We start from the raw sequence: 27,905 nt of genomic DNA, 5'->3' as shown, positions 1-27,905 counted from the left end.
AAATAAATGGTTGTAGGGTTTTCATGTTAGCTTGAGCTTCTCTGAGATGAATACAGAACATTGATTGAACATGTGTAAAACTCATGAATGCCTATTTTACGGTGAAACAATACCTTTAATTTGAACGTTTATTAAAAGAGAAAGGCTCTGTGGTGATTGTGTTGTAGATGTTGGATTAACACCATCTATTGTAGGACTGGGTCAGGTGCACTTGGTCAGCCTGTAGTTTCACTGTTTGCCTGAGCAGTGTACATTTTGGAGAGTTGGAGAGATCTGCGCCAGTGTTTTAACTTTGGCTCCATCTACAGTTCATACAGAGAACTGCAGTCAGAACGCTGTAACCATCAGTGCATGTTCAGGCCAAACTTAAGGCCCATTTCACCCAAATTAGAAACATATTTTCTCACTTGCTCCTAATGATATCTACCCTAGTCTCTAATGTAATAATTTCAAATAATTTCCTCCTAATAAACTGGTAACTGCGATGAGACTGAAAAGTTAATTCATGACTTTTGTTGGAAACAGTAGTTGACGAAACTAGCTATAAAATCTACAATTTAATGACAATGACTGGGCATACTTCATCTGCTTGCCTAGGAAGATCACGTAATATAATTGAGCTCCAGAACATCTACAAATTGACCTTGTGGTAAGATTGTCTTTTCAACTGCAGTTTCCATACCTAAGAACAAATTATTTAGCTCAAGCTTACATTTTAAGCTAACATGGACAACAAAAGTCCTTAAAGTGCACAGAAAATGGAAATTTCAACATCTACAATTCCCTGACAACTTGGCCAATCCCACCTGCTGAAGAAGACCATGTGACACGGTTGAAAGCTCCAGATCGGATACTAGATGAACCTTGTGGTGAGAAGTGTGAAGTATGTTTGTGAGGGTGAGTGTGCAGCTCATTTTGTCCAAACATCATTTTTTTGGTCACATAGCATCTTTAATACCACCATTATAATAATTAGGATATCAAAAGTATCGAGTATACATACATAATTTGCATTGCGGTACACAAATCTGAACTGATTTGTGTTTTTATATCTTTCATTCATTGTTCTCAGGATCAACTTTTATTGTCTCGACATTGTGCTGATACATTGAATCGTCCTGAATAACTTGACGCTATTTCAGGAAGGAGAACATTTAATTGGACATGTATTGTTAAGTAATATAAAAAGTTTTTGATATTTCCAAATGTAACTTGAATCCTATAGTCTACTACTTTCCAATACCAATAGTCAAGAATCTTGATATAAGCCAAACTAGAGTCCATGTCAACCAAAATCAAAGTACTTCAGGTAGGTTTCTTCACCTACAGTGGTCTTGATATTCTGTAGTTTTTCTTCTCTTTTTTTGCAGTAAAGTTCTTGAAGCTGTGGGAACAGTCTCTTGAAGCCATGCCTGTTTTTGTAACAGTCCCAGTAAATGGATTCTCAGGAGTCTGATGTGTGTGTTTATGTGTGTGCGTGTGTAGGTGTGTATTGGTTGAGGAAAGCGAGGGTCAAAATGGTGAAACACCTCACTTCGTCTCTCCTCCACCACCTTCAGGCTCTCAGTCTGTGCTGCCTATCAGACGCTGGTGATGGAGGCCAGGCAGTTCGATGACTTCTGGAGTTTCTCAGGCTGTGTGGTGGGGGGTTCTGGGATGGCGCGAAAGCTGAATGGCAGTCCGATACTACTGGTGCCAATGTGGCCGGGGCTCAGCGCTGGATTCTGACGTCTATTGCTTTCCACAATGCTGGATGTGTTGGATGCAAGGCTTTCACGCGTCCTGCACAAGAAACAACATAAGTCAAGTGCTTGGTTTCGAAATACACTATGAATCAAAATATCCAATAAAATTGTACATACTATTGAGTAAGTGGTGCTTGGCCACAAAGAGGAATACTACCAAAATACAATTCAAACTATTTTAAAGCATATTTTGCACACATTGAGAAAGAAAAACGCAAATAGATTGTAGTTAATAACAATAAAAGCAGCATATTCCTTCAAGTAGGGCTGAAGGATTTGAAATTTAAAAAAATCAAATCGCGATTATTTTGACTGATATTGCAGTTGCTATATGATTTGCAATACTAGGGGGAATGATCATTTCTTACATCATTATTCTCATTTTCATTAAAAAAAATATTAAAATGATCTGTATCAAACAAAGATGTAAGTCTGTAGAATATGATGTGTAGGCCAGGACATCTGTAGCATGACAATATTTAATTTAAGATGGTAGTTTGGCACACATATCACCTTTAACAAATATTGCGCCTCCTATGATTTGAAAATTGCAGTAGGCCATAGTATTGTTATCTCCATAAAATTTTGATTAATTGTTCAGCCCTACCTTCCAGGAAAGGGAAGGGTTACCTTCATTAAAAATGTTTTACAAATAAGCACAAAAGTATGGCGCAAAAGTATTTTTTATCTTGTGTGCACACAAGATGAAAAATAAGTAAATACAGTAAAAATCCTAAAAAATAGACATAAACAAATCTAAAGTACAAGCCTTAGCCATTTGAAGAATTGATAATGAATTAAATCATAGTTATATAAAACATTATAAATAAGTGGCACATGTTCAATATGTGGTATGTAATTGCTAATACTACATTATTTACTCCTCATATATTCAAGCCAAATATGTGTCTAAAGAGTACAATGACTACTCTTTCTCAGGAGCCTACATATATAGCATTTATAATATATATTAAACTTTACACGTGAAGATCAGCTTGTGAAAACAGTTGAATGATGTCTTCTGTGGCTCTGAAAGAAGGTTTCTGAAATCTGAAAAAATAACCCAGATGATGTCATCAGTTTTTCTTAAATCTCAGAATGAATTTTTTGATAGAGTGTTAACAACTGGGGTTGTGATGTTTGAAAGACAAGGGTTTGTAACAGGTAGGAAGGTGTAATGACAGATGCTATTGAGATGAATTATGGGAAGTGTGGGAACCAGTGGTTTTTGAGCTTAACCAATACTAGGCAGTACAAGTCAGGCTATATCGGACTCTGCTGCTTTGATTTAGACTACTCTTTTTTTAGTCTGTCTCTCATAAGTCCAACAACTTGGAACTGCAATATTACATTTGTGGATAACCCCTTCTGGTCTACTAAATCATGCTTGGATGGTTCACAGGTAATTCACCAATGTTAAACTGCTGCACTGCATTCATTTTCCACTCAAGGAGCTGAAATAGCTTCCAAGCTAGTACATTTGTTTGTCTGACAAACAGATGTTTTCAGTTGTTTATATAAAGCTGAAATCCTCCCATGTTTTTTTAAATCTATTTGTCATTTGCTTCACATAACATGTAAATTAGTTGCTTGTTATTACATTTACTGTCTGTTTCATCTAAAGTTGAAACAAAAATGTATCTTAACACCATCTGGTATAATCTGTTGTACAGTCACTTCCCAAGGTTAGTAAGCCAGTTGTTTCCTTCAAGGTGAAGGAAATACAGCAATGATACTGCAGTGTAACAGCTGTGTGATCCAATTGCCAAGTTGCTTTAAATACCATTCCAGTTATTCGTACACCAACCAACAGCATTCATATAATAAATAAATTATTGGAATACTATCAAGGTATTTATTGTTTAGAATGGAACTGGTGGTAATGCTAAAATCTGCAAAGACTGTAAGAAAATAAGTCAGAATCTGTGAAACAAATAAATGTCAAAGTTAATTGTGTGCTTTACACATGATCAGCTAACCCCACAGCCAAGTCCATGGTTGAAACTTTTGAAGTGTAGTGTGAACAACACCTCTAATCGAAACCAAGATTTGTCCAGTGTTAGGTGGATTCTCTCAAAAATGTTACTAGACTGTTGTTAAAGCGAGAAACTGGTCCTTCACACTGTTTAACAAACATTTATATCTAATTTAATAGCATCAACATGTTGCGGAAACTTATATTTAATATAAATATAGAATATACACCTGTTCAGTCTAATGTAATTTAACCTCGGTGATAAACATTATTGAATTTGCACATTTCTGACAATGTCACCAAAAACTGAACAAATTACGTTTTTTAAAGATACTTGTTAAGGCATGGCTGTTTTTGTATTGGATTGAATAGGTACCGTGGTATCTTATAAAATGGCCACAGTGTAGCTACAAAGTCAAAGCTTGAATTTGATTGTAAACGCATTGACCTGGGAGCTATATAATTCTGTGTGATAGTTAAGTGCATTATCTCTTAGGTTACATATCCTGCTAAGTTTACATTCATGAGAGTGCACGATAACATGATAATAGTATGAGAATAATAGCAACCGGCTTCCATACTTTGGTCATGTGATGACAACTGAGCAAAGCACCGAGGAAAAACTATGAGATGTAGCTGTAGGCTCAAAAAAAATCTAGTAAGTGGACCCTGAGTAAAGGCTTTTTTTGTATTTTCAAAATAAAAAGGTCATTCGGCCATACATCATTCTTAGGCCAAAGCTTTTAGCTATTTCTTCTTTGATTTTGAGTGATTGTTACTTACATTATCTTATATAAAATCCCACTGTGTTCTACTTGAGTTTACCTCCCGCACTTTACCAATAATGTTAAGAGACATTTTAAGAGCAAACAGTTTGAATAGTTGGAAGTGATAATACACATGTACAGTTCATTTCAGCACATACCTGGGAGAGTTGAATCCACTATCCACCGTGACACTGCTGCTGTCCATGCTGTCCAAACGGGCAGAGTGGGCCGACTTCTGGCTGTTGCTGTTGTCCGTCTCCTTGGGGCTGAGTAAGGTCAGATTGGTCTCCAGTTTCCGCTGCAGATCGTGGTCCTTTTCCCGCTCCAGTAGCCACTGCATGGTTCCCTCCCCACCACCACCACTGCCTCCACCATTACCACCCCCTTCCCCGTGGTCTTTGTTGTCCTCTGCCTTAGCCAACTCTTTGTGCGAGTCCTCCTCTGCCTCTTCCTCTTCCTCATCATCTGATACATTATAATAGTCAAAGGAGGCGGAGGGGACTGTTGGCTCTAAGCAGCCCTGTAAAACTGCAGGTGACGCTGAGGAAGCGGCTGAATTGGAAGGCTGCTGGGGCTCAGGATTGTCTAGGGCCTCGGTCGATTTGGCATGTGAGGCTTTCCGCAATGTGCCGGACTTGGTGTAGCTGCTGTCCACGTAGCCTGTGGACAAGGCATTGTGTGGAGGTTTGAACAAAGTGTCCTTGCTGAAGATCTCTTTCCTCTTGATCACCATACCGCCTCCTCCCCCTCCGGGATCTACGTTGTGTTGGTGTGGCGTCAAACGGGCATTTTGTACCGGCTCCGGCGTCTGGCTTGGCGTCAGTCGCACTGAGCCGTTCTGTCCCTTTGCTGCCGACAAGTCCTCTTTGTACTCCATCGTATGAGGAGAGGTGAGGTGAGGCGTTTGGCGGTCAGCCGGAGAGCCCTTTCGGAGTCCCCCTGATGAGGTTAATGTGTCATATTCTGATTTTGCCTGAGGCGAAGGGGCAGTTAGGATTGTTTCATTTGATGTATTGCACTGGAAGTACTCATCTGTTGAGGGCTTAGGAGAAAGTCCCATTAGCTCATTGTATGTAGGCAAGCTGTCTCTGCTTTTGTTCCTCTCCATCGTACTCCGGATCCTGGACTCGTCCAAACTCCCTTTTCCCAAATCAGGCACATTAAAATCAGAGTGGAACTTAGCAGCAGAGAACATGATCCTTGAGTAGTGGGAGGACTTCTGCGTGGCACGTAGAGTGCCGTCATCGGTGTAGTAATGACTACGCTCCTCCAGACTGGGTTCAAAGTCTTCTGGCGCCCCCAGTGTCGGGCCCTTGAGGGAGTTGTCCATGGACCGAGAGCGTTCCTTCGCTTGGTCTGACCTCTCATGACGTGATTTCCTGTCCTGATTGTGACTGTGACTTCTTTGCACTCTGGACTGGCAAGTCCCGCGCGACGGCTCTGGGAAGGGCATCTCAGTCCGTCTCTTGGCTAACTCTCCAGACACGTCCCACTCAGGGGTAACAGGGCAGTAAGATTCAGTAATGTTGGGGTTGCTATGGACCAGGTATGTTGCACCTCCACTTCGCCTGCGCTCCAAGGTGTACATGGCCTCCCTAGGCGAGCGGACTAACGAGTGGCTAAAGAAGCGGTAATCCCTTTCCATGAACAAAAGGTCCCAGTTTGAACCCTCAGACGGGTCTCCCCTGGAGGTTCGGGGCTTGCTGTGTGAGCGGGACTTACCATGTGGGGCCCTCCTGTGGCCCCTCCCCCTCCTGCTGCGTGCACTGTGCTGGGCTGAAGACCCTGCCTTGTTCTTCTGGGTACGCTCTTCCTCCAGCCTCTTCATCACAGCCGTGTGCCTTGCCACATTCTCTACTGTTAGGTCGGGGTTGATTCTGCGGATTATCTCCATCTCTACTTCACGGGGAATAGGAGTGGTTGGCACATCTTCATCACGAAGAGGCCACTCCTCAGGGGGGAACTGGGCTGAGAAGGTGGCCAGTTGCCTCATTTTGTCCTTCTTGAAACTCAGCCTAAAGAGCCTGAGACCAAACCTTTTGGATTGCTTCTCGCCACTTACAGCACCACTTCCTTCTTTCTTTTTGGTCAGAGTGTCAGTTTTATAAGGGAAAGAAGTGATGTTTTTGTTCTTTTCTGTGGGATCTTGAGGCGGAGGTTGCTGGACAGCAGGGGAAGTGGGAAGAGGGGGATAGGGGTATGATGGCGGTTCCCCTCGGTGCTCCTTGGCAGACGTGCTTGGTGGTGGTTCCCCACTGTTGTGATCCTTGGGCGGCTTAGTTTGGTAAGAATCCCCCCTGTGCTCCTTTGGTGACTTACTTTGGAGAGCGGAGGTGTGAAGTCTGGGTGGGTCTTCGCGATAGGAGTTGTATGACTCACTGTGATTCTTCCGAGGAGGCCTCTCTCTCAGGCAGCCAGGTGTGGATGGTGTGACGTTGCCAGATTGAGGCGAAGTGCATTGCTGAGATTGCTGCTGCTGCTGCTGCTGCTGCTGCGACTGTTGCGTTTGGCGCTCTGGCAGCCGATCATCAAGGTGATACCACTTGTTGTTGGTTCTGATGAGGGAAGGAGTGATATAGTAGGTCTGGGGGGTGACAATGAAGTAGCCCTCTGGAGTTGGGTAGATCTTCCTCTCTCGCACCAGCATGTTCAGGGTATGTCGCAGAACATCTGAGCTGGGTGTAGGCACGCCTGCAGGGAACATATATCGGACAAAGTTGAAGCACAGTTTTTTAAATTTCAGTTGAAGTTTGTGCAAGACAGGATCCTTTGTCTTAAGCGATGTGAGAATTGCTGTTAGCAAATCATGATGAGGTAAAAAAAAAAAAGGCTTGTCAGGGAGAGATAAGATAACAACATGAAAGAAAAGTGGCACTTGCAAGATGTTTCAGTCAACCAATGCAAGTTTACACACCAATTAAAATTTTAATCTGGTATCACATCAGAGGCATATTAACTCTGACTAAAAATTAGCAGTGAAAGATGGTACTAGGTGAGGATGATCTGAGATATTTCTATATTTCAGAGTATAATTGAAACTTTTTTTTTTTATTCTGATGAACAACTAAACTGAAGTTTTACCTTTTCCCCTTAAGTTTCCCATCATATTTTTAAAATAAAAAATAGTTAATTGATTCTGTATTTTTTTAAATAAAAATACTGTGAAAAACAACACACAGCATGACAGTATCACGCATTTATTCTGCATCTTCTTATCCCAACATATCATTCAAGCTATGATATATAATGCTTATGTTGAGTTAAATTTTCAAATATAAGTAAATATATATATATGTTATATATATAAATATATGTTTTTCATGGATGCACTATTAAGTCAAATACAGATATTGTAGATATTGTTTATCTAAAATGCAGCTTGATTCAGTATCTCCGGAAAAACTATCTCACTAGAATTTAAACTAATCTATAAAATAGAACATTAAATTATTTGCCTTGAAACTTGTTTGAATTTTCCTTGATAACACACAACATGAATTTATAAGGTGGGAACATCAGTTTTAACAGCCGTTTATTTTAATGTTCTATTTAGGTTTTTTATCTAAAAAAAGTTTTTATTAAATCCTGTAGGAAATTATTAAAATGATCACAGGTCTTTCTGTGCCTTTGAAAAGCATCAAATGGACATTTATTTCTCTTTTGTTGACTAACCTAACTTTTCTTAAATCAACCCATTTCTCAGCTCTCACAAATCCATGCATTTTAAGGAATGCCCATGACTTGTACATCAACTAACATACTGATACCAAACACAATCTTAGATTAATAAAAAAAAACAAGTGGTACTTAATAAACTAAACACTCTCATTACCAGCTGACTCCTACCATATGATGATATTTAATTAGGGTGCAAAGCACCATCAATCACCTCTTTTTACCAAATAAACATTAAAAGTAGTCCATTTTGAACATCACCACTCATAACCCTTGTCTAGGAAGGCCTTGTGTTGCCTAACATTACATCAGTTGTTTGTTTTTTTTTTACACAGAAATGATGCAACCTATAAGTTCAACTCCTTTCCACTCTGGCATTGTATAGAAGTAAAGATGAATTTCAAAGACATACTTCTCATTAAATTTGACTACCAACTTGGTTACATGCTGGTTAAACCTGTACTTTTAAACCTTTTAATACACCTTTTTAATACATTTTTAGGCTTGTTTCACCAATATTAGGAGTAATCCTGTATTTAATTGCTTTACAAATTCTAATAAGGAAGAAAATTACTATACTATTCAAAAAATGAGTATATTCAAACATTAAATAAACAACACTGTAAACTTTTGTTGGAGCATTGCAACAATCTGGAGACAGTCAAAAAGAAAATTTCTTAAGGAGAGATAAGATAATAATAAGATGAGATAATAATTTGTAACAATATAAAATGCTGTCACCGAATTCAGGTTTAACAATTAATACTGGTCTGTTTGTTGTCCCCTCAAAATAACACATCACACAGCCATTAATGTCTAAACCGCTGGCAACAAAAGTGAGTACACCCCTGAATGAAAATGTCCAAATTGGGCCCAATTAGGCATTTTCCCTACCCCGGTGTCATGTGCCTCGTTAGTGTTACAAGATCTCTGGTGTGAATGGGGAACAGGTGTGTTAAATTTGGTGTTGTCACTCTTAAACTCCCTCATACTGGTCACTGGAAGTTCAACATGGCACCTCATGGCAAAGAACTCTGAGGATCTGAATAAAAGAATGGTTGCTCGATGGTCTAGAAGGACTAGGCTATAACAAGATTGTCAAAACCCTGAAACTGAGCTGCAGCATGGTGGCCAAGAACATACAGCGGTTCAACAGGACAGGCCTCGCCATGGTCGACCAAAGAAATTGAGTGCACATGCTCAGCATCCTATCCAGAGGTTGTCTTTGGGAAATAGACGTATGAGCTGTACACTCAAAAATTTACACTGTAGCAAACTGTCATTGCTTCAGTGTTGTCACATGAAAAGATATAATCAAATATTTACAAAAATATGAGGGGTGTACTCACTTTTGTGAGATACTGTAAATAAGTATGTATATACTGTGTGTGTGTGTGTCACTTGTATAGAGAACCAAAAACATTCAGAGAAGAGGATGGGACAGGGAGCTATGTTTTAGAACATTTTAGGCCTGTCTTACCAACGTTTTTAGGAATAATTATGGATTTAAGTTTGTCAGAAAATAGTGAAAAATTTTTGCCAGAATTTCCCAGAGCCCAGGGTGATGTCTTCAAATGTTTTATTTTGTCCAAACGACAGTCACAGGATCAACAAATTCTCACATCTGCGAGGCTGGCACCAGAGAATTTGTGGCATTTTGCCTGAAAAATTACTATTTTTATATAAATATCATGATGAATTTTCTGTTGATTGACTAATCGCTTAATTGACTAACAGTTTCAGATGTATTCCTGATTTTCCAGGGTGAAATATCTAAATTCTCAATTTAATCTATGAAATGTGTCAGATCCCTTCGGTGAGATGAACAGATCACTTAATATGTTAGATGTGTGTGAAATTTTCGCTTGGAAATTGTAGTTGAGAGGATGTTCTCAAGCAACAAATCAGAAGACAAGGTATGGCAGAGACACAGGTGTATATCATCAACATTTCTACTTTTGTTTTTACAGAAAATGTGCCACATGTTGTATTTAAAAATCACTCACTGCATGCTTTAGTGCAGTCCGATTTTAAGAACGAGGTCAGAGGAGCGTACCTGGGAAGCTGGCAGTGAGGTGCTCCACCAGAGCCTCCTGGTTGACAGGCTTGTGGGCAGAGTTCATAGCAGAGATGGCCAGGCACAAGATCTCCCCCAGCGGAATGAACTGTGACTGGCTGATAGGTGACATACTGATCGGAGACACGTCACCTGCAGGAGGAGAGAGAGGAGGAGGATGAGGCGGCACAAGCACAACTGTGAGATCATGAATGAACAGCGTGTGAAGCTATGATGTAATGGTCAAACAGCAGCAGTTTGCATGCTGCCTGGAACAGCTCCACCCCTCCTCTCTGTGCCTCGTTCAGCCTCTCATTCCTCCTGTTTCTCATAGGTAAGCAAAGCGAGGCAGCTGCTGCAGCAACCGTAGTGTCACCTGGGTCTTTGCAACCTCGTTATTCCATTCACATCATCTCACAAACAGAAAAGGGGAGCTTATGCAATCCTTCAGAATGCCAACGTATTTAAAATTTTACAAAATATAACTGACATTGAGAGCTTACACACAGAATTGTTGCCTTTGTTGAATTAAGCTGGCTTTGCTGTCGGCAGTAGTGAGTAGTGAGATCATCCTACAACCAGACGGCCCTGCATCAAGCCGCTCTGAGAGCAAACATCTGCCCTGCTGAAAGATTGTAAAGCAACACCACTGCAGCGTCGGTGCTGTAGCTGACTCTGTCTTCTAACCTAAATCTGGTGATTAGTAGAGAATCACACGATACAATGAAGAAAAGATACCATCAAAGCCTTCAAATTATATTTCTAACCTAACATTATGTCTCCATGACCAACAGAATATTTGTTGCCTCACTGATAAGTGTTTTAAAGTTTTGTTATCATTCGCTGTCCACACTTCTTTCGGCTGAGCTGAAATCTGTGCAGGGCCCTGCCTCCTCACCACACTCAGCTGAATGGTCAGTTAAGCAACACGATGACGTTATCTCTGCTTAGTATCACAGCCCCTTAAGCTTTATGTGGCTTTACACGGCTTTATGGGTTTTTAGTAAACGTGAAAAAAGAAGGATCTGGTAAATTGGTCCAAAAAAAAAAAAAATCTATATGTCTTGTGCTTTAATAGAACTACATTTTTTTTTGGTAAGGTGTACACAGAGCAAATCTCCGAGGGGTGTGGGAATGAGGTTGTAGTATTTATGTTTCACATCTTTCAGTGAAGCAAGAAAGACAGCAGCATAAAAATAAGCAAATATTTATAATAAAAGGGACTGAAAGGATTTGATTTTCTATCTAGAGACATTAGTTTGAAAGCCCTTTTGTAATCTGACTGAACGTTTGGGTGTTCAGGAAAATATGAATAAAAAAAACATTTAAATGGTACAAAATTGATCAATGTACATTTTTTTTAATTGTTTTTTACCACAAGTTTTATTCATATTTTCAAATATGGGTCATTAAATATGGAGATGTTAAAATATGTCAAGAAGTCAGAAAGTTACAGAGATTTGGACCCACTGAGATATAGTTTTATGACTTTTAAAACAAGAATAAATGAGTGTCTAATAGGGCCTATAATAAGAGAAAGCTTTAGCTTGGATCATTTAAAATATTTCTCCTTCTTCTCTATTTCTATTTGACCTCATTTGATATATATTAGAGAAAGAATGAAAATGAAAAGTTATAATTTCCTACTTGATAACATAAAAACATCGTCCACTTTGTACTCTGCCCTTTGCTCACAAATCAAGCTGTGTCTGCTAACTCCGAGCAGGTCTGCATAGAGAGAGGGTGGAGCCACTGTTGGTGGGAGTATCACACTCACCTGGCGCACGATAACTTGGCGGGGACGGAGAGAAATGAGGAGGAGGAGGGGGAGGAAGATGCTGCTTCTGCACATGGATGTCTTTCTCACTACGGGAGAGATTGTGCTCCAGCGGGCGTTCGGTAAGCTCCGAGCTGGGCCAGGCCCGTCGCAGATTGCTGCTGCGGTTCTTCTTCATCGTGACCCCTTTACCAGGTGGCCTTCACCCCCATGGGCTTCTGGGATAAAAGGAGGGAGAGTGATGGAATGGGGAGGAGGGAAGGAAGGAGGGAGATGGGAAAGGGGGGGTGTGCAGGGGGAGGTCGGCCAACCTCAGGCTCAGTGCCTCCCCCGCATCAGTAAGAACGTCCCGCTAGAGCGATCACACACCAGACATGGCAGGAACCGGTGTGCACCTTCACACACATACACACGTCTCATTTACATCCACGAGCAAGCTACAAACGACTGTGTTCGCACTGTGGCTGGTTGTCATCGGCTGCTGGGCTCTCCCAGGCTGATCTGGAGCGATGGCAGCAGCGGCGGAGGTGCAGGTGATTGCGCGAGGCATCACCCTTTCATCGGCATCAGTCCCAGCCACCATTTGTAGCATCCCCATTTGCATGCGTAGGGAGGCACATTACGTAGCCGCTCTGATGTGGGAGGAGGGAGCAGGAGAGAGGTGGGGGGGCAGGGGTAGAGATGAGGGAAATGGGGCATTGGAAGCAAGGAAGACGGTGAGGAGAGATTTCAGTGGAGGTTTAGGGATCCGCTTGTTCCTTTTGAGTAGAAGGTAACAGGGGAAGGAAGGGAGGGGATGGATGGACAGTCAAAGATTCAAATCTTAAGAGGCCCAGTCTTCGACAATAGCCCAATTCACCACAGGAGTGCTCAGCCGATCCACGGAAAACAAAAGAGCCCACTTAAAAAAAAAAATGGAAATAAAAGCTCCATTCACCCTAATGGGCAGTGAAACCTCAATAGTATGCCAAGCACCGGAGACGCCACGTTCACCTCCATCTTTATCCGATCAAGCACAAGACCCCATCGTCCTTTCGACAACAGCACACCAGGAGAGGGTGGGGAGAAAAAAATGGAGAGCAAAGAAATAAATAAATAAATTCAAGAATAGATATCCACCGTTTCCCGCAATCCAACGGAAGAAGCTCCGGAGTCTATCGCCGTAGCATCCATTCATTAACGGGGGGGATGCAAACTCCAGTCAACGGCAAATCTCTTTCAACGCTAATGCTGCAGCTGCTCCCAGCACCTCCAGGAAGGGTGTGTGAGTATGTGTGTGTGTATACGTGTATGTGTGTGTGTGTGTGTATTTGTGTGTGTGTGTGTGTGTGTGTTGTGTGTGAGTGTGTGTGTGTGTGTGAGAGAAAGTGTGTATGCGCGCATCCGCCTGCTGCGTGCAATTCTGCGTGAGCATGCATGCGTCTGTGTCTGGGTGATTGAGGCTGAGGGGAGGGGAGGATGCAAGAGAGAGAGAGAGAGGGAGAGGGAGAGAGAGAGGAAGAGAGAGAGAGAGAGGGAGCGAGATCGAGGACATGCATAAGGCAGAGAGGAGAGCAAATATCAACAGCTCGAAACACACGCACACACACAAGAATGAAATAAAAATATTCAGCCCTCAGATGATGTCCAGGGAATAGCTCAGGCTCTGTATCTTTGGCAAAATTTCCATCCTCACCGTCCATCCTCTCCTGTTCCCTCACCCGCTCTGTCTTACTAGCTTTGCTCTAGAAGGATGAGGGGCCCCTTAAACCACCATCCTGCCTCTTTTGGTGTCTCACAACCAAAGGGAAATATTTGGAAAGGTGCTGATTTGTGTCTTCCTCATCAGTGCTTTCCACCAGTTGATTCAATAACTAGGTTGTGTGGAGCTGTCAATGAAAAAGAAAGACCCAAAGCATCACCTTAATCATGTCCAGAGTGGCAGCCCCCTGCTAGCTGCAGACTCCTGCTGACTCACATGTGTGGAGTGTGAATGGACGGTTGGAGGGACAGAATAAGGAGCAAAGTGAGAGGGCAGGATGGGGCATGGGGGGGGGGGTGTCACAACCAATCTGCTCCAGTTCACTGATACCAGAGAGAAAGAGGAGAGGAAGGGAAGGAGGGGTGAGGAGGAGGAGGGGGAGAGCGACACCACGCCAGCCATTTTATTTCTCAGTAGTGCTGCAACAGCCTTTGTTGCCATGACGACGCAAGCCGATGATCTCATAGCTGTTACCTTTGAGTGCTGTTCCCTTAAAGAGCCAGTTACTCAAGATAGAAGCAGACAGACACCACATAGACACGGGCTGACTGTCTGTTACATAGACAGAAAATACTCCTGCATCGCTGCTGAGAGAAGCTGATCTCTTTCAACACTCGTGTGCACCGTGAGGCACAATTACTCTAACTGGGAGAAAAACAAGTGTCAGGATGTCCAAAAAGTGGAAAGAAATTTACTGAAAAATACATGAATCTACGACAGCTACAGTGATTTGAATTCTTGCTAGATTTCCCCTGGAAAATCCTGTTGACTCCTAACGTGAGACCATTAGAGTTAGTATGATTTACTGGTTAGTTGGTTTTAGAAATTAAAAAAATAATCGGCAACAATTTTGATAATTGATTCATTGTGTCAGTAATTTTTCAAGCAAAAAAGCTTAGAATTCACTGGTTCCATCTACTTATATACGAGGATTTAATACTTAACTGTATATATATGGGTTTTGGATTGTTGGCAATTTGAAGAGGTCACTTTGGACTTTGGGACAGTATAATTAACTATAGTGTCAGTAGTGCAGTGTCACTACAGTATCATAGTCTTGGGCTACATCTTGGGGCAATAATGTTTTCAGTAATGAAGCAGACTTACATAGGTTTACCAAGCATCGTGGTCTTGGAGCTTATTAAAACTAATTAACATTAATAATGACATTTTTAAATCACATGGCTGTTAATCTGATAAAATGCTGTTTTTCTATAGTCAGCCATGCTAGCTGTACTTACACACTTACACAGTGAGGCGGTGCTATTGTCAGCATGTTAACATGCTCACAATGATAATGCTGGCATGCTGATGTTTAGCAGGTATAATGTTTACCATGTTCACCATCGTAGCTAGTGTCTTAGCATGTTAACATTCGTTAATCAGAGCTCAAAAATACATAATACATAAAATATACATTTTATAACAATCCATCCAGTAGTCATCAAGAAATTTCACTCTTAACCACTATTGTCAACCTCACAGTTGTGAAGAACCGGATTCAGCTGTTTATTGCCTGGAGATGCGCAGAGAACCCAGTTTCAACTAGTTGCTGGACAGACTGACCAACATTGCTATCGCTATAGCCATAGCTAGCGTGGCTTTAGGTGCAGTACATCAACTCAGAGTAAGACAACAATAATCTAATCCAAAATGGATATGTCAAAAGGCTTGTGTTACATATATATACAATCGGAACTTTTTTAATGACAAAATTTTATTTAATGAACTCTGCATGCAGGATAAATCCTACATGGAATAGACACTTGTGTTGTATTGTGTTTAGATTAACATTTCAATAGTGGGATAGTACTATCCTGCTATTTAAGACAGCATTCCTGAGCAGTCAGACAGTAAAGGATTTGCAGTCTGTTACAACTTCATCCAACCTCCTTGCAAAAAAGGACCATTTTTTGCGGGTGGTCTGCCCTCCAGTGGAACATTTATGACAACACGTTTTATTAGAATAAGCTCTCTAGGCCAAGACCCTGAATAAGGGGCTAAAGCTACAGCCTATCTGTTGCTCACATCCTGATCTGATATACGGCAACATATCTGTCTGCTGCGTTAAACATTTCCCCCAATTCTCTACTGGGACCCTCCCTTTCCTTTCAGTGGAAACCTGGGCTATAGCAGGGAATGCTGTGCAATAGTGTTTTGCTGAACAAACGCTCTGCTTTTCCTTCCTTAAGAGCACACACTCCTCCTAGTTCATTGTTACTAACGGATACAAAGTCCCCCAGTTAATCAGATTGAATTGTCAGTTTTAAAAAAACACTTTGTTTCCACACAGCGGAAAATCCACAACTTTTGTCTAAATGTATTAATCCGGCTACTTTTTGGCTCTCAGCCCCTAATCAAACATTCTCAGGCAGTTCAGGGGATAATCTGCATTATGTAAACATGTAGCAGTCAAATGAGTAAATGCCCTATATGGTTGACAACAGTATGACTTCAGCCTTGTAAGATGTATAAAAATCTGTATCAGGTGTACTTTTTTAAGTAATGGAGATTTTAATACATTTCTGTTTCCCCTGCAGCGTTATAATGTCAGAGTAAACATGTACCACAGGTGGTGTCTGAGTTTTCTTCCTACAGTCTTTTCTGCAAAGCATATCTGTAAAACAACACTTGACAGATGCTTTTATTTATCCAAAAGCTTGTTAATAAATGACATATAATATTGTCATGTCATTTTGCAAGTATACAATATGCCAAACGCTGACCTTCTATACACGTAGTTAATGAACAACCTGTGGTGAAAAAAAACAAACTTAAAAATATTCAGACTTCAGCTAAGAAAATGAGTCACACTGAATCATACAGCTCCTTCCAGAAAATCAATACTGCGGTGGTTTCCATCTGTATACTATCATCATTACTCATTATAGGACATTTTCTATAAGAATAAACAACAACAAAATCCCAATTAAAGATTTTTGGGTGCTTTGAAGGGGAAAATCCACCTAATCTGACTGATTTATAAGTACGTTTTGCATGTTGGAGCTGTCGGGTGATGTAAAGAAGTAAAATGGTTAAAATTTAACTCCTGGTTGAATTCTCATGAGCTTATTATTAAACGAAAGATTGATAATGCTGCTCAACAGTGTGGGGGCCACCCATGTGAGTAGGGAAAAAACCACTGCATTGTTGCATGTATGGCAATGATTTCCGACCCTACATTATGGGTTTTGTAGAGAAGAACACAAAACTACATCAGTATCTCCTCTACATCGGACCAACTGCATATAGCCTCTGTTTGTTTTGGCACCACAGAGTCTGGTGAGTTATTAGCTATAAGACAAACATTCCACAGCTTATCAGTGTTTGCTTCACTTGGGTGAGTGATGCTACGTCACTTCGTTTGACAGAGGGACGCAGAAAAACCAAACAGTGACACAAAATCACAGTCTATATTAAGATTTACCTAAGACCTTGTAGCTTTTCAATTCAATGCAATCAATGTCTATCAGCTCAATGTAGAAATCTGAAACATGAAAGGAGCTGTAAGAATGTTTGAATATTCAAAACACACTAACTTTACAGTTCAATCCGAACAATGAATGAGGTGTAGTGCCTTTGCAGTAGATGCCACGATGAGCTAAGACAAAGAAATTGTGTAATCTCAAACTTTGAGTTGAAAGTATATTTGTTAAGGTATTTGCAAATACACTAATACCAATACCTACTACAAGGTTTACCCCAGGAAATTGTTACCAATCAGTTGCCTCTTTACACAGCGCTGCGGGAACGTTTATAATATTTTTAGGATGGGGGCAGAGGTGGCCTTCTTTTCAGGTGAGATGGCCCACCTCCACAATAAAACCGTGCTTTTTTTTTTACCTTTTAAATTGCTCTTTTATACTGTACTGCAATAATTGATTTTTCTGGCCATTTTGGTCTTTGGAAACAAGCTGTAAATACTCAATGACATACTATCACTTTTCAAGTTGATAAAAAGTTTCAGAGCAACATAAGCATTCATTTGGATTCTGGCCACCTGATGAGTACACGAGTACTGAGTATTCATGATGAGTATTCATGCTCCTTTTAGCTCTGTTTTTGGTCTCCACCCAACACCTGAGGGAAATATCTGGTTCTTCAGCTGCTAAATTCTACACTAGGTTCACCTGTTAGTCACCCTCCTGCTCACGATATATTTTTTTCTTAGGATGGCGAAGGCATTTGCAAATTGGTCTGTCTGATGTGATGCCAGTTTCAGCATTTCATAAAAGTACATTAATATTTTCCTCCCCAATAAAACAACTCCCTAGCTGGAAACCCTGCTAATTTTACTTAAGCTAAATCTTCTCAAACTACAGTAAAATGTAATGACATTAGGTGTGCTTTTACTAAAGTACAAGATGTCCTTGAGCCTTAAAGACGACCGATATACCAAACAAACAAGTATTGAAGATTTAAGGCTTTATCAAACCTTCATTGTCTTTTCCTCCTGCTCCATAACTTAAAATTGATGATCTAAATTGAGGCTCTATTGTGAAATAGACATAAATAAGTTGAACTATGACATGCTGCACGCCTCTCTCATTTGCACACACACACACACACACACACACACACACACACACACACACACACGCATGCACTCAGACACGGAAGCTTGTGAGGACAGTATGATGGGTGCAGCGGTTAAACTTGCTAACAATAAGTCCAAACCTGTCCAAGCGCAAACATGAGTTATAGCCTTGTCAGAGGAAGATGAGTATGAGTGTGGGAATGTTCATCTGGAGAAGTCCTGGCTCTGAGTAAGTCTACGTGATATGAAGCAGCTGAGGTTATAAGGTGAGATGCTGCCTAAACTCTTCTCATCAGACTAGCTTCGACTGGCATCATGTACCCTGCAGCTGAACTGTTAACTTGACTCTCAGAGGGTGTAGACAATATCATATAAAAACCTCAGGGGAAAGTATTTTAACTCACATTTACAAAAAAGGAGGGTCATATAAGGTTCGGTGCTAATCAGCAGAATTTGTCAGCTATTAAAGAAGTGTGATAATTGGCACGAGACAACCAGCAGAGCTCTGAAGAGCCACAAAATCTGCCAGGATGGTATTTAGATTACCGACAGGTGACATACATGACAAACACTGAGAAACTGACTGTAGAAACTGACCAGCAGTGACCCTGAGACTTGGTTGTTTTTGCTATCAACTCTCAACTCAGCTCAAGTCTTCAGCGAGTCAGGTCTCAAGTAAGTGAAGTCCACATGCTAACTTTTGTGACTTTAAAATCTGAATCGAGTTTTACAGCTCTGAACAGACATCCACAGTCAGGGGAAACCCTGCTAAATGGCATACCAGTTAATATGGCCCACAGGAGCTTAAATCTTTTTATCTATGTCACATAGTTGAATCATTCTGACAGACTCTGTGGCTGGAGGCCAAGATTCGCCAGATTTGATTACATGTTACTGCCACTGCACCTTATACTTATTGTTAAACGCTTGTGTTTACTGCTACTGTGCGCTGCTTTAACCTAAATATTTCTTTGTTACTGGTGAATGAGGCTGCTTTGTTTTTTGACACGTTGCAAGCAAAAGTTCCTGCACAAAGATAGCAGAAAACATAGCCTGTACTTTCCAAACATTTGCACCTTAAGTAGCAAACCAGCCACTCTCATTTATAGGACTTCCTGTGCAACTTTGCATTTTTACAGTGGAGTGTAATAGCATGGTTATGCATATTGTCTCTGATGATCCAACATACCCACCAATGCACTTGATGTCAAAGCCCTGTGGTGGTTTTAGGGTCCGTCTGGTCCATCCGTTCCTGAGGACTTGAAGGTGAACTTCTTTGCCCTGGATCAGCAGCACATGCTCATCTATCCAGCCGAGGAAGAAGATCTCGGACAGCGCGTTCGTCAGAGCCTTGTTCCAGAAATGCTGCATGTTTACAGCTTTGAAATTAGCGAAGACCTCGTAGCCGGTGTGATGCTCCAAGTTTACTGAGCGCACGGCCGGTGATGATGATGGGGAGTCCCCTTCATCTTTTCTGCAAAGCTCCGACAGCACCAGAGCCAGAGAGTGCGGAGCTACATGAAGGAACTTTTCCATTCTCGCTTCAGTCAAAGTTAAAGGTGGTCCGCATGAGAATCAAAGAAAACTACTGTTTCTTAAGATTGTTTACACCGCGCAGAGGTCTTACAGCTCCATCCAGAAATTAGGCTACCCGGTGACCTACACTTTGGGCATGTTTCAGAGATGGTCTACAGGGGAAAATAAATCACGCCGCGCTGATCCAGAGTCTGCAGCACGACACAGGTGCTCCATGTAAAATCAGGGGAATCAGCAACCTGACACGACGCGCACTGCAGCCAACTAACCCCAACTGAGAGTATTAGGGCCTATTTTCAGCGACAAAAGAGGCGAGGACTTGTGCTGCGTTCAGGGGCCACACGTAATCTTCTACTTTCCTCATTAGAAGACCACCAAAGTCCCTCTTATTGTTAGAACCTGCTTTCCAGTCTTATGCTGATCTGATGGTTAACGATAACAACAGTCAGTTTAATTTAAAGTTTATCTAAGGGTTGGCACAACAACATACTAATGTGGGGGGAAAGCGTGGCCAGAGAAAGAGAAACACCTGCCAGATTCAATGCAGTATTCTTAGCCTACTATACTTTATTGTCACCCAATAGGGAAATCTGTCTTTCTGCAAGAGTAACACAGAACAGACACAGACTTACACATAAAGCATAATCAAATAATACTAAAATACATTACAAAAACATGTTTAACATTAAGCTAACTGAGGTTACTGGTGTTGTGTTTGTAATATATAGGTATTGCATGTATTGAAAGGTCTAATTATTCATACTTGTCCACCTCATTTATATGTGAAGCAGCATACATATTCACATCTTACTATGCAATGCAATCCAATACCACAAAAAGCCTCAAAAACTACCACAGAGTTGAATCAACACCATTATATAAGTTTTTACAAAGGTAGCTACCTTAAAATGCTAATGTTTATTACAGGACTGCTGTACTGGAGTATAATATACAGGGGTATCCCAAGTATTTTCTTTCTTTCTTTATTATTTATTGGCGAAATATGTTGGACATAAAGATGTTTAAACACAGATAATTCTGTCAGCTCATTACATCTCAAGCCCACATAAACAGACACTTTGATTGTAGACCTGCATCAATCGATTAGGTAATCGACAGAAAACTAATTGGCAACTATTTTGATAATAAATTAATCATTTATCAAATGATTAATAAAATATATTTTTAAATTAATAAGTAAAATCTGGGAACTGACTGATTTTCTTGGTCTTACATTATAGTACATTGTAGTTTGGGGCTTTGAACTAGTCAGACTAAACAAGACGCTTGATGTCACCTTGGGCTCTAAGATAAACATTTTCAAAGTTTTGTAATTTTTCAAAGACCAAATGATTGATCAATTTAGAAAATAATTGGCAGATTAATTGATGGCTGCACACAAATTGCACTAATAATGGCATGTGACAATGTTGTGTACATGTCATGCTTGTATATTAGTTGCCTCAGGTGTTAACATTGAGGTGCAGATTTGTTGACTCAATACCTAATCTTTACGCTACATTTACTCACGTAGCTGACGCTTTTATCCAAAGTCATTTACAATTGCTAACCTAGAGGTATATATATATATATATATATATTTATATATACTGTTGCTGTATTTAGGTGAGAAGTGACAGCTGTGAGCCTTTGTATTCAGTACATCCAACAGGTAGTAAGTGGCATGTTGTTTGGTAAGCTAGTTTAGGTTAAATGCGTCTGTGCTGGCAGTGACGGAATCTGAGGCCAAGTTTTATTTGGCGCCGAGCCTCAGGATCTGGTGGCCCAGTCCTTCTCACCTCCAGGCATGCCAAATCTGGAATAATCCTGCCTGTTTACAATCAAGACGAGTACACAAGTAGGCCCTTTACTGTATTTGTAGAGAATAACTCTGGTTGAGTACAAGATATGAACGCAAGACTTTATGAGACTGTGAGCACTTTAACTTTATATCTCTGGATGTTGATGATCTATACTACTGTTAATGTGTAAGAGCCAATAGCAAAATCAATAACACTATAACACAGAATAATGAAAAGTGGTCTTTATTTTTCAGGAGAAACATTATAGCAACCTCAGTGTGGCAGCTAACAAAATAGTGATAACACACAAAAGCCAAAAAGTGACATTCACAGCAAAATCTTTACATTGATATGACTTAAACACTGGACAGTCAGTGGACCTGGATAAGAAGACCACCAAATTGAGCTTTTGAATCTCTCAAAGCTGATGGTTACATATGAAAGTTTCACTCATGGCTCCATTGGAAATGATTTAAGTTGACTGTAACCATCAATTAAAAGTGAAAAAGCATCATTTTTTTTTCTAATTGTCTCTTTAAAAACCACATGATAATACATGCACTAATGCCAAATATGAAATGTAAAGTTGTGCTCTAAATGATTTCTCAAAACGTGCCCCAATTAAAAGCATCGTGCTAGTGTGCTGGCTTTACTAATGCATGATATGGAGCTTGACCTCCACTAATTTGAGGACAATTACAAACAGTTCATTCAAAGAAATCCATATTTAGAAAAACCTCAAGAAATTGCATTCTGAGCTTTAAAAACAAAAACACAGGATAGTTGGGTGGATGCTCCAGAATTTGCAACACAACATTATCCTTTTAATTTACCTACTGAGAGTCAGTATAGCATCCATTTAGGCTTCACACAACTCATTAGGTACAAATTCATTGAATGATTGTTAATGCCAAATGTCACTAGATTAAAAAAAGATAACAAAGGATGTAAAAAAAGACAAAATGATCCCACTTGAGTTCAAATAAACAGCTGACTCATAACAATGCTGATGCTGGAAGGCAGGAAGCCCATCTATGGTTTCATGATTGAACAAATATAGAAGGTCAAACTTCCTATCAAACTAGCGCCAATGTTTCTCCCTGAAATGTATACAATGTAAACAACAAAGAGGCCTCTACTGGTAGCAAATTGTGAATATGGAATTACTCAATTACCTTTTATCTTCAGATTAATTATTTTTCAATGTTATTTTAGTCTTTAATTTTACATTGACATTGTTTAAAAAAAATAAATGTTTTTTAAGGTTACTTTTTTTTTTTTTTTTTTTTTTAGAATAGAATACAAATAGTTTTCCTGCAGGGATAAACATTTTAATGCCTTATATCCCAGACAAGCTTGTGAAATGTGACAGCGACTTTGCATCAAATCTACTCTCCCAGAAATATGTAAGCTGAGGTTTCAAGAGATATCCAGTCAGGAAGTGTAAACTAAAATAATTTACAAACACCAACCCATGCACATGCTCAAGCCTTTCTTCTGCAGATGAAGGCCGGCGAGGCTGAAGTCTTCTGAAGTAGAGACAACATCAAGGAGAAAAATACATCTCTCTGGTCAGCATTGACACAATGCATGGGATTTGTTTCTTTGCATCAAAGCCTGGTGAATTGGAGACAGACACAAACTCTACTGCCACCTTGTGGTTCACTCGTGTCATGATGTGCTGGAGCTCCAATTCTTTTCCATATTTGCTGATCATATCACACAGTGACTGGATGAACCAGGACCCGGTCATAGTATTCCTCCATGAGTAATATCCTGTAGATGGATGAGTGATGTAATAAAGGCTGTATCAATGCAATAAATAAAAAGGTAATAAGTATAAAAGGAGACTTGCGATTGTGTGTATAAGTATTAACCTGGGGCTGTAGAGAAGGCATAGAGGAAGTCAGCTTCTACAGGAATCTTGGTAACGCCATCTTCTCCACTGTCTGCTTCAATGCCTGCATCCAGATCAGTGCCTCTGCAAGCCTACTCAATGCGCACACAAACAAAACAAGACCTGGTTAGAGGTTGGACACTCACTGTATGCAAAGCCCACAAGTTAGTGCATAAAGAGATAAATAAAAAATAAAATAATTAAAACTCTTACAGTACCTGGATGAAGAAGAGTTTGGGCTTTCCCACCAGCGACTTGCAGCGATCGCCTCGAAAAAGTGATGTGAGGTACTTGAGCTCTATGGAGCCATCCGTACCAAAAAACACACCCTCATCACCGTGACTCAACAGAACACAGACAAATGAAGCGTGGCAGCTGTGATCTTCCTTTGACACTGAAAATACGGAAATTTAAAAGATTGTGTACCAAACAGCAGGTGACAAGAGTCAATAGTTTGGAGACTTAGTATTCATTTGTGTTGTGTGTGCACACTGTAGGGTGGTTCTGTATGAATTCCGCACCAAACTTACCAAAAGTTAAAACACGTTTCATCTGATCAACTGTCTGGTCATTGTAAATCTTCACTTTGTAACCCAACTTTGTAAACACTTTCATCACGTTGGCTGCATCGACATCTGTACCATTTCGTTGATTCATGCCTTTAAAAACAAAGCAGAGAATGATAATCAATAGCTGATAATCAAACAGCAGCAGGTGCCAAAGATGCAGTAATACATTTAATTTCATGTTTTTACACCTTGTTTTGGCAAAAACACTAGAAAACCTTTTTCCCATTGGATTCAGCCATGTGAAAAATGTTTTCATTAGTCTGTATTATTTTACACTGGGTATTTTGTTTACGTGCCACACAGAGCCATGGATTTAGGTCGGCACACCCTCTCCTGAGCTACAAAAATGTTTCCTTGAGCCTCCCTGAGTAACTGGTGGAAAATTCATGACCCCCCCTTCACCATAAATAACCAAATAGGTAGCTAGTACTGGAGAAAGTCTGACCTTTCCCAACCATTACGTTTAACAGTGGCTCTCTGGCTTCCTTTCTCTTGCTGGGGGAAAAAGCAAACTACCAGCCTAACGTTTTGTGTCCTCTCCTGTTGTGCTGCAAAAGTTACCATGACAATTCAAGCTCCGAAACAAAAATAAAACACCAACTTAGTCCAGCTGATGCAAAGGGCAAACAGCACGGCGGAGAGTTATCACCAAAACAAAAATCTTATTTCTTAAACAGCAGTGCAAATCGTCCTTACAAATAATCACATTATCACACACTGTGTGTGCATTTCAGCAGAATATGGATGCATGACAGCCACCAACAAAATGTAAAAGGCCTCCACATCTCTCTCTCTCTCTCTCTCACACACAAAGCCAACATTAGCCATGTGCATATTAATGATCGTTTGCCCAAATAAATGTAAACACACACACACAACAGTGGCAGGTTTTGCTCTAGAGGACAGATCTGATCTCAATGAGGGCAACAAGAAAGCATAAAAAATACCAGGTGTAAACACAAAGGCAAGATTGGATCGTTTGATATCCAGATAACGGATACAGATCACATTTTAATATCAGGTGTACATCGGGTGTGTGAGAATTCTGCTCATGAATTCATCCAGCAGCACCTGTGGCGATTAAGGTGGGGTGTGAGGTCCAATGCGGGTTAGGTATGCGTTTGATAAATTTAGTATTTTGAAAAAAAAAGAAAAAAGATTTACATAATAAATAACAAGTGCATCTTGCTGGACTGAGTTTTGATCTGGCTTTCACTTATGGCCCAACATTGCAACATCCAATTTTCTTGGGGTGTGGGGGATTACAGAGGTACATCCAAGTGTGCACAAATCTTTTTTTGGTTGAACAGTTGGACACAATGAACTGGACCTGGCAATACAGGTTCAACCACTGCTGATGTTTTCCCCACTCATTTGATGTACTTACTCATGGAACATTACACTGTTTGTAGATCAAGCAGTCATGTGTACTCAGTAAGTCCTGCTAGATGGGTTTGTCAAACACAGGTCTGACAACAAAACAAGGTCATCATACAGGAACTCTGATGCTCTGTAAGAACAGACTGAAGCTGTGTTCGCTTGCATTGATATCCGATGTCATCTCAGCTAAATAATAGAGGCTCTTTATGTTTCATACAGTATCTTCAACTATTGTAGACAGCCTTTATATCCTCAGAGAAGCAAGCGCTGAATAAACATTGCACTATAGATCCTTAAGGGCTAGACATGGTCTTCACAAAAAAAAAAGAGGAATGGCTGTATAGCTGTAATGGCTTTCCTTCTGTACCCTGCCTCCCTAAAGCAAGACTACCAGGAAATCCAAGTTATTTGGACTTCCACATCAAACTCATGTCATGCATGTCAAATCATAATGCAGGTCAGATGGGTAGCTGATCTTCTTAAAGCACAATCAGTACGCTGCACTAGGAAATGTAATTGCCTTACGTTATCAAATGCAAGGATGCATACACAAGGATTAGTACACCTGCCTGCTCGTTCTCACTCTCTCTAAAGGGTTAAAGGCCAAGGCAAACTAAAGACAGCCACAGAGCCAACTTGAACTTCTAATTAACTGGCATGGGATGTCGTTACATGGAATCCACAGCAACAAGTGTAAAAGTGTAAATTGGGTCCCCCAGCACACTTATCCTCTCATGAAGGTGTAGATGCTACATGACTGACCTGCCTTGTTGTACACCAAGCTGGTGTTACCGAGAAGCAAAGCCTCACTTTACTGTTACCTCCACTAAAAGGTAACTTTGACTTGTTTCTGTATAAAGAACGTTCATGGAGCTCACACAACTCCAGGCTATATACTGTATATAAATCGGTCCTGCCGTTTACAACGTGGTGGAGCAAACAGCTAAGTTGCAGAAGGACAGAGAAACACCACAAATAATCACAAGTCCATCTCCCCAACACAAATTTGCCACCAGACAGAAGGAAGGTGAGCCCCACCGCCTAGAGATCTCACCATGGAGCTCAACCTAATCAAGCACTTGCTGCTCAACCAAGGGATCTCCTTGCACCAAACAGAGAAGTGTGTGTACACCAACTGGGAACCTCTACTGCCAGCTAACTTTTAACTGCTAATTAAAGTTTTAACAGTGTACATGTGAGCCATCGGATAGAATATAACAAAACAAACAAAAGTGCCTAATGCATATCATGGGCTCCTTAGTTATTTCGACTGATTACAGTCAAAAACCCAAGGGTATTTACTATTTAAATTACAATGATAGATTGATACATAAATTATTTTTTTGTTCTACAGTTTCAGCACAAATATGACATCAGATATTACATTTAACCTGGTTCTGTGTCAAATATACTCTTTTACAGTGGTAACATGTATTCACATCAGTTTCATTTTGTTGATTTTCAACTGAAAATAAACTAGACCCCAGTCAGGCCCCCCAAAACAAAATAAATACCCGTTTTCCGGTCAAAGTTCTTGTTGTTGATGATGATGCACTGGCCGATGCTGGGGAAGTTAAGACTGTATCTGAAGCTGTGGGAGTTGGGCTTGGCGTCCACGTCCATAGGGGCAGAGGCAGACAAAGACCCCTCTGACCTGAGGGACAACAAACCATAACACGGTCTAGAATTTAGATAGAAGAGATAACAACGCGATATTTAGGTAAACAGGACCGAGGAAGAGCTCATGTTAAATGGGGAGGAAGCATTTAAAGAGTGAGTAACATTAAGTATAACAGGCCTGCATTAATGCATCATATAATCACTCGCTGCTAAAACAGTTAACAGAATTACAAACAGCAGCTAATATATTAGCTAGCGGGTGCACTGATATGCTAATAACAGGGTCCACAGTAATATGGGAAATTAATGAAGACGAACGGCTTCCTCTTCACTATCCGCTAACAATGTGCTGGACAACAATAAGCTGCGACAGATAAAGATCGATAAACTAGCTAATTAACCGTCACTCACTCTTGTCCATCGCCTCTCCTTGCGTCTATGAAATCTTCTCCGGGTCCAGCTGCGTTTGCAGACATATTTGTTACGTTAAATAAGCTAATTCACCCCAAAATCACGCAGTGAAATAACACACACCCTGTTTGATAAACAGGGAACCCGCGCAGAGAACTGATGCTAAGTGCTAATGCATATAGAATCGTACACACTAGGGGATATAAGCTAGCATCGCCTGACCAGTAAACAAAGATGCTGATGTCATGCGGAGATGCACTCGTTTTATCCTCCCACGCCTGCCGTGTGACGACGCTGAAGTTAGCTTCCTATTCGGCAGTTAAGGGATAATTAAGTGAAAGTTAACTGACGTTAACTTACTGGAAGCTGTTATGCATTTTAGGCAAAGCCTTAACGCTGTCTGAAACACTTTTTTTG

At 40.6% G+C, this 27,905-nt stretch overlaps 2 protein-coding genes across 3 annotated transcripts; both read right to left on the bottom strand.

Annotated features, from left to right (window-relative positions):
* Window positions 1-937: 937 nt before the first annotated feature.
* stox2a (storkhead box 2a) lies at window positions 938-20,058 on the bottom strand. Of its 2 annotated transcripts, none has more exons than XM_046048340.1 (4): window positions 19,467-20,058; window positions 10,219-10,371; window positions 4,646-7,178; window positions 938-1,782 (listed from the first exon to the last, which is right to left on the bottom strand). In XM_046048340.1, exons 1-4 carry the CDS (start codon window positions 19,807-19,809, stop codon window positions 1,581-1,583), a joined length of 3,231 nt encoding a protein of 1,076 aa, XP_045904296.1. In that variant the 5' UTR covers window positions 19,810-20,058; the 3' UTR covers window positions 938-1,580. The 2 variants fall into 2 exon arrangements, with proteins under 2 accessions (XP_045904296.1, XP_045904297.1); XM_046048341.1 differs by lacking the exon at window positions 19,467-20,058 and adding an exon at window positions 11,996-12,443.
* Window positions 20,059-21,838: 1,780 nt separating this feature from the next.
* casp3a (caspase 3, apoptosis-related cysteine peptidase a) lies at window positions 21,839-27,761 on the bottom strand. Its single transcript, XM_046047902.1, has 6 exons — window positions 27,489-27,761; window positions 26,972-27,111; window positions 24,039-24,167; window positions 23,727-23,902; window positions 23,489-23,600; window positions 21,839-23,387 (listed from the first exon to the last, which is right to left on the bottom strand). The coding sequence occupies exons 1-6, from the start codon at window positions 27,551-27,553 to the stop codon at window positions 23,158-23,160; spliced, it is 852 nt and encodes a 283-aa protein (XP_045903858.1). The 5' UTR covers window positions 27,554-27,761; the 3' UTR covers window positions 21,839-23,157.
* Between the last annotated feature and the right edge of the window lie 144 nt (window positions 27,762-27,905).

This window comes from Micropterus dolomieu, linkage group LG04, assembly GCF_021292245.1.
Source record: "Micropterus dolomieu isolate WLL.071019.BEF.003 ecotype Adirondacks linkage group LG04, ASM2129224v1, whole genome shotgun sequence".
NCBI classification, from domain to species: Eukaryota; Metazoa; Chordata; class Actinopteri; order Centrarchiformes; family Centrarchidae; genus Micropterus; species Micropterus dolomieu.
This window is presented reverse-complemented; position numbering and strand designations above follow the sequence as displayed.

Coding starts and splice junctions, on each gene's coding strand:
- stox2a (XM_046048340.1), bottom strand. CDS start 19,809: ATGGAAAAGTTCCTTCATGTAGCTCCGCACTCTCTGGCTCTGGTGCTG. Junction 10,372..19,466: donor CTTTGACATCAAGTGCATTG/GTGGGTATGTTG, acceptor CTCCTCCTGCAG/GTGACGTGTCTCCGATCAGT. Junction 7,179..10,218: donor CCTCACTGCCAGCTTCCCAG/GTACGCTCCTCT, acceptor TGTTCCCTGCAG/GCGTGCCTACACCCAGCTCA.
- casp3a (XM_046047902.1), bottom strand. CDS start 27,553: ATGTCTGCAAACGCAGCTGGACCCGGAGAAGATTTCATAGACGCAAGG. Junction 27,112..27,488: donor AGGAGAGGCGATGGACAAGA/GTGAGTGACGGT, acceptor GTTGTCCCTCAG/GTCAGAGGGGTCTTTGTCTG. Junction 23,601..23,726: donor CCAAACTCTTCTTCATCCAG/GTACTGTAAGAG, acceptor CGCATTGAGTAG/GCTTGCAGAGGCACTGATCT.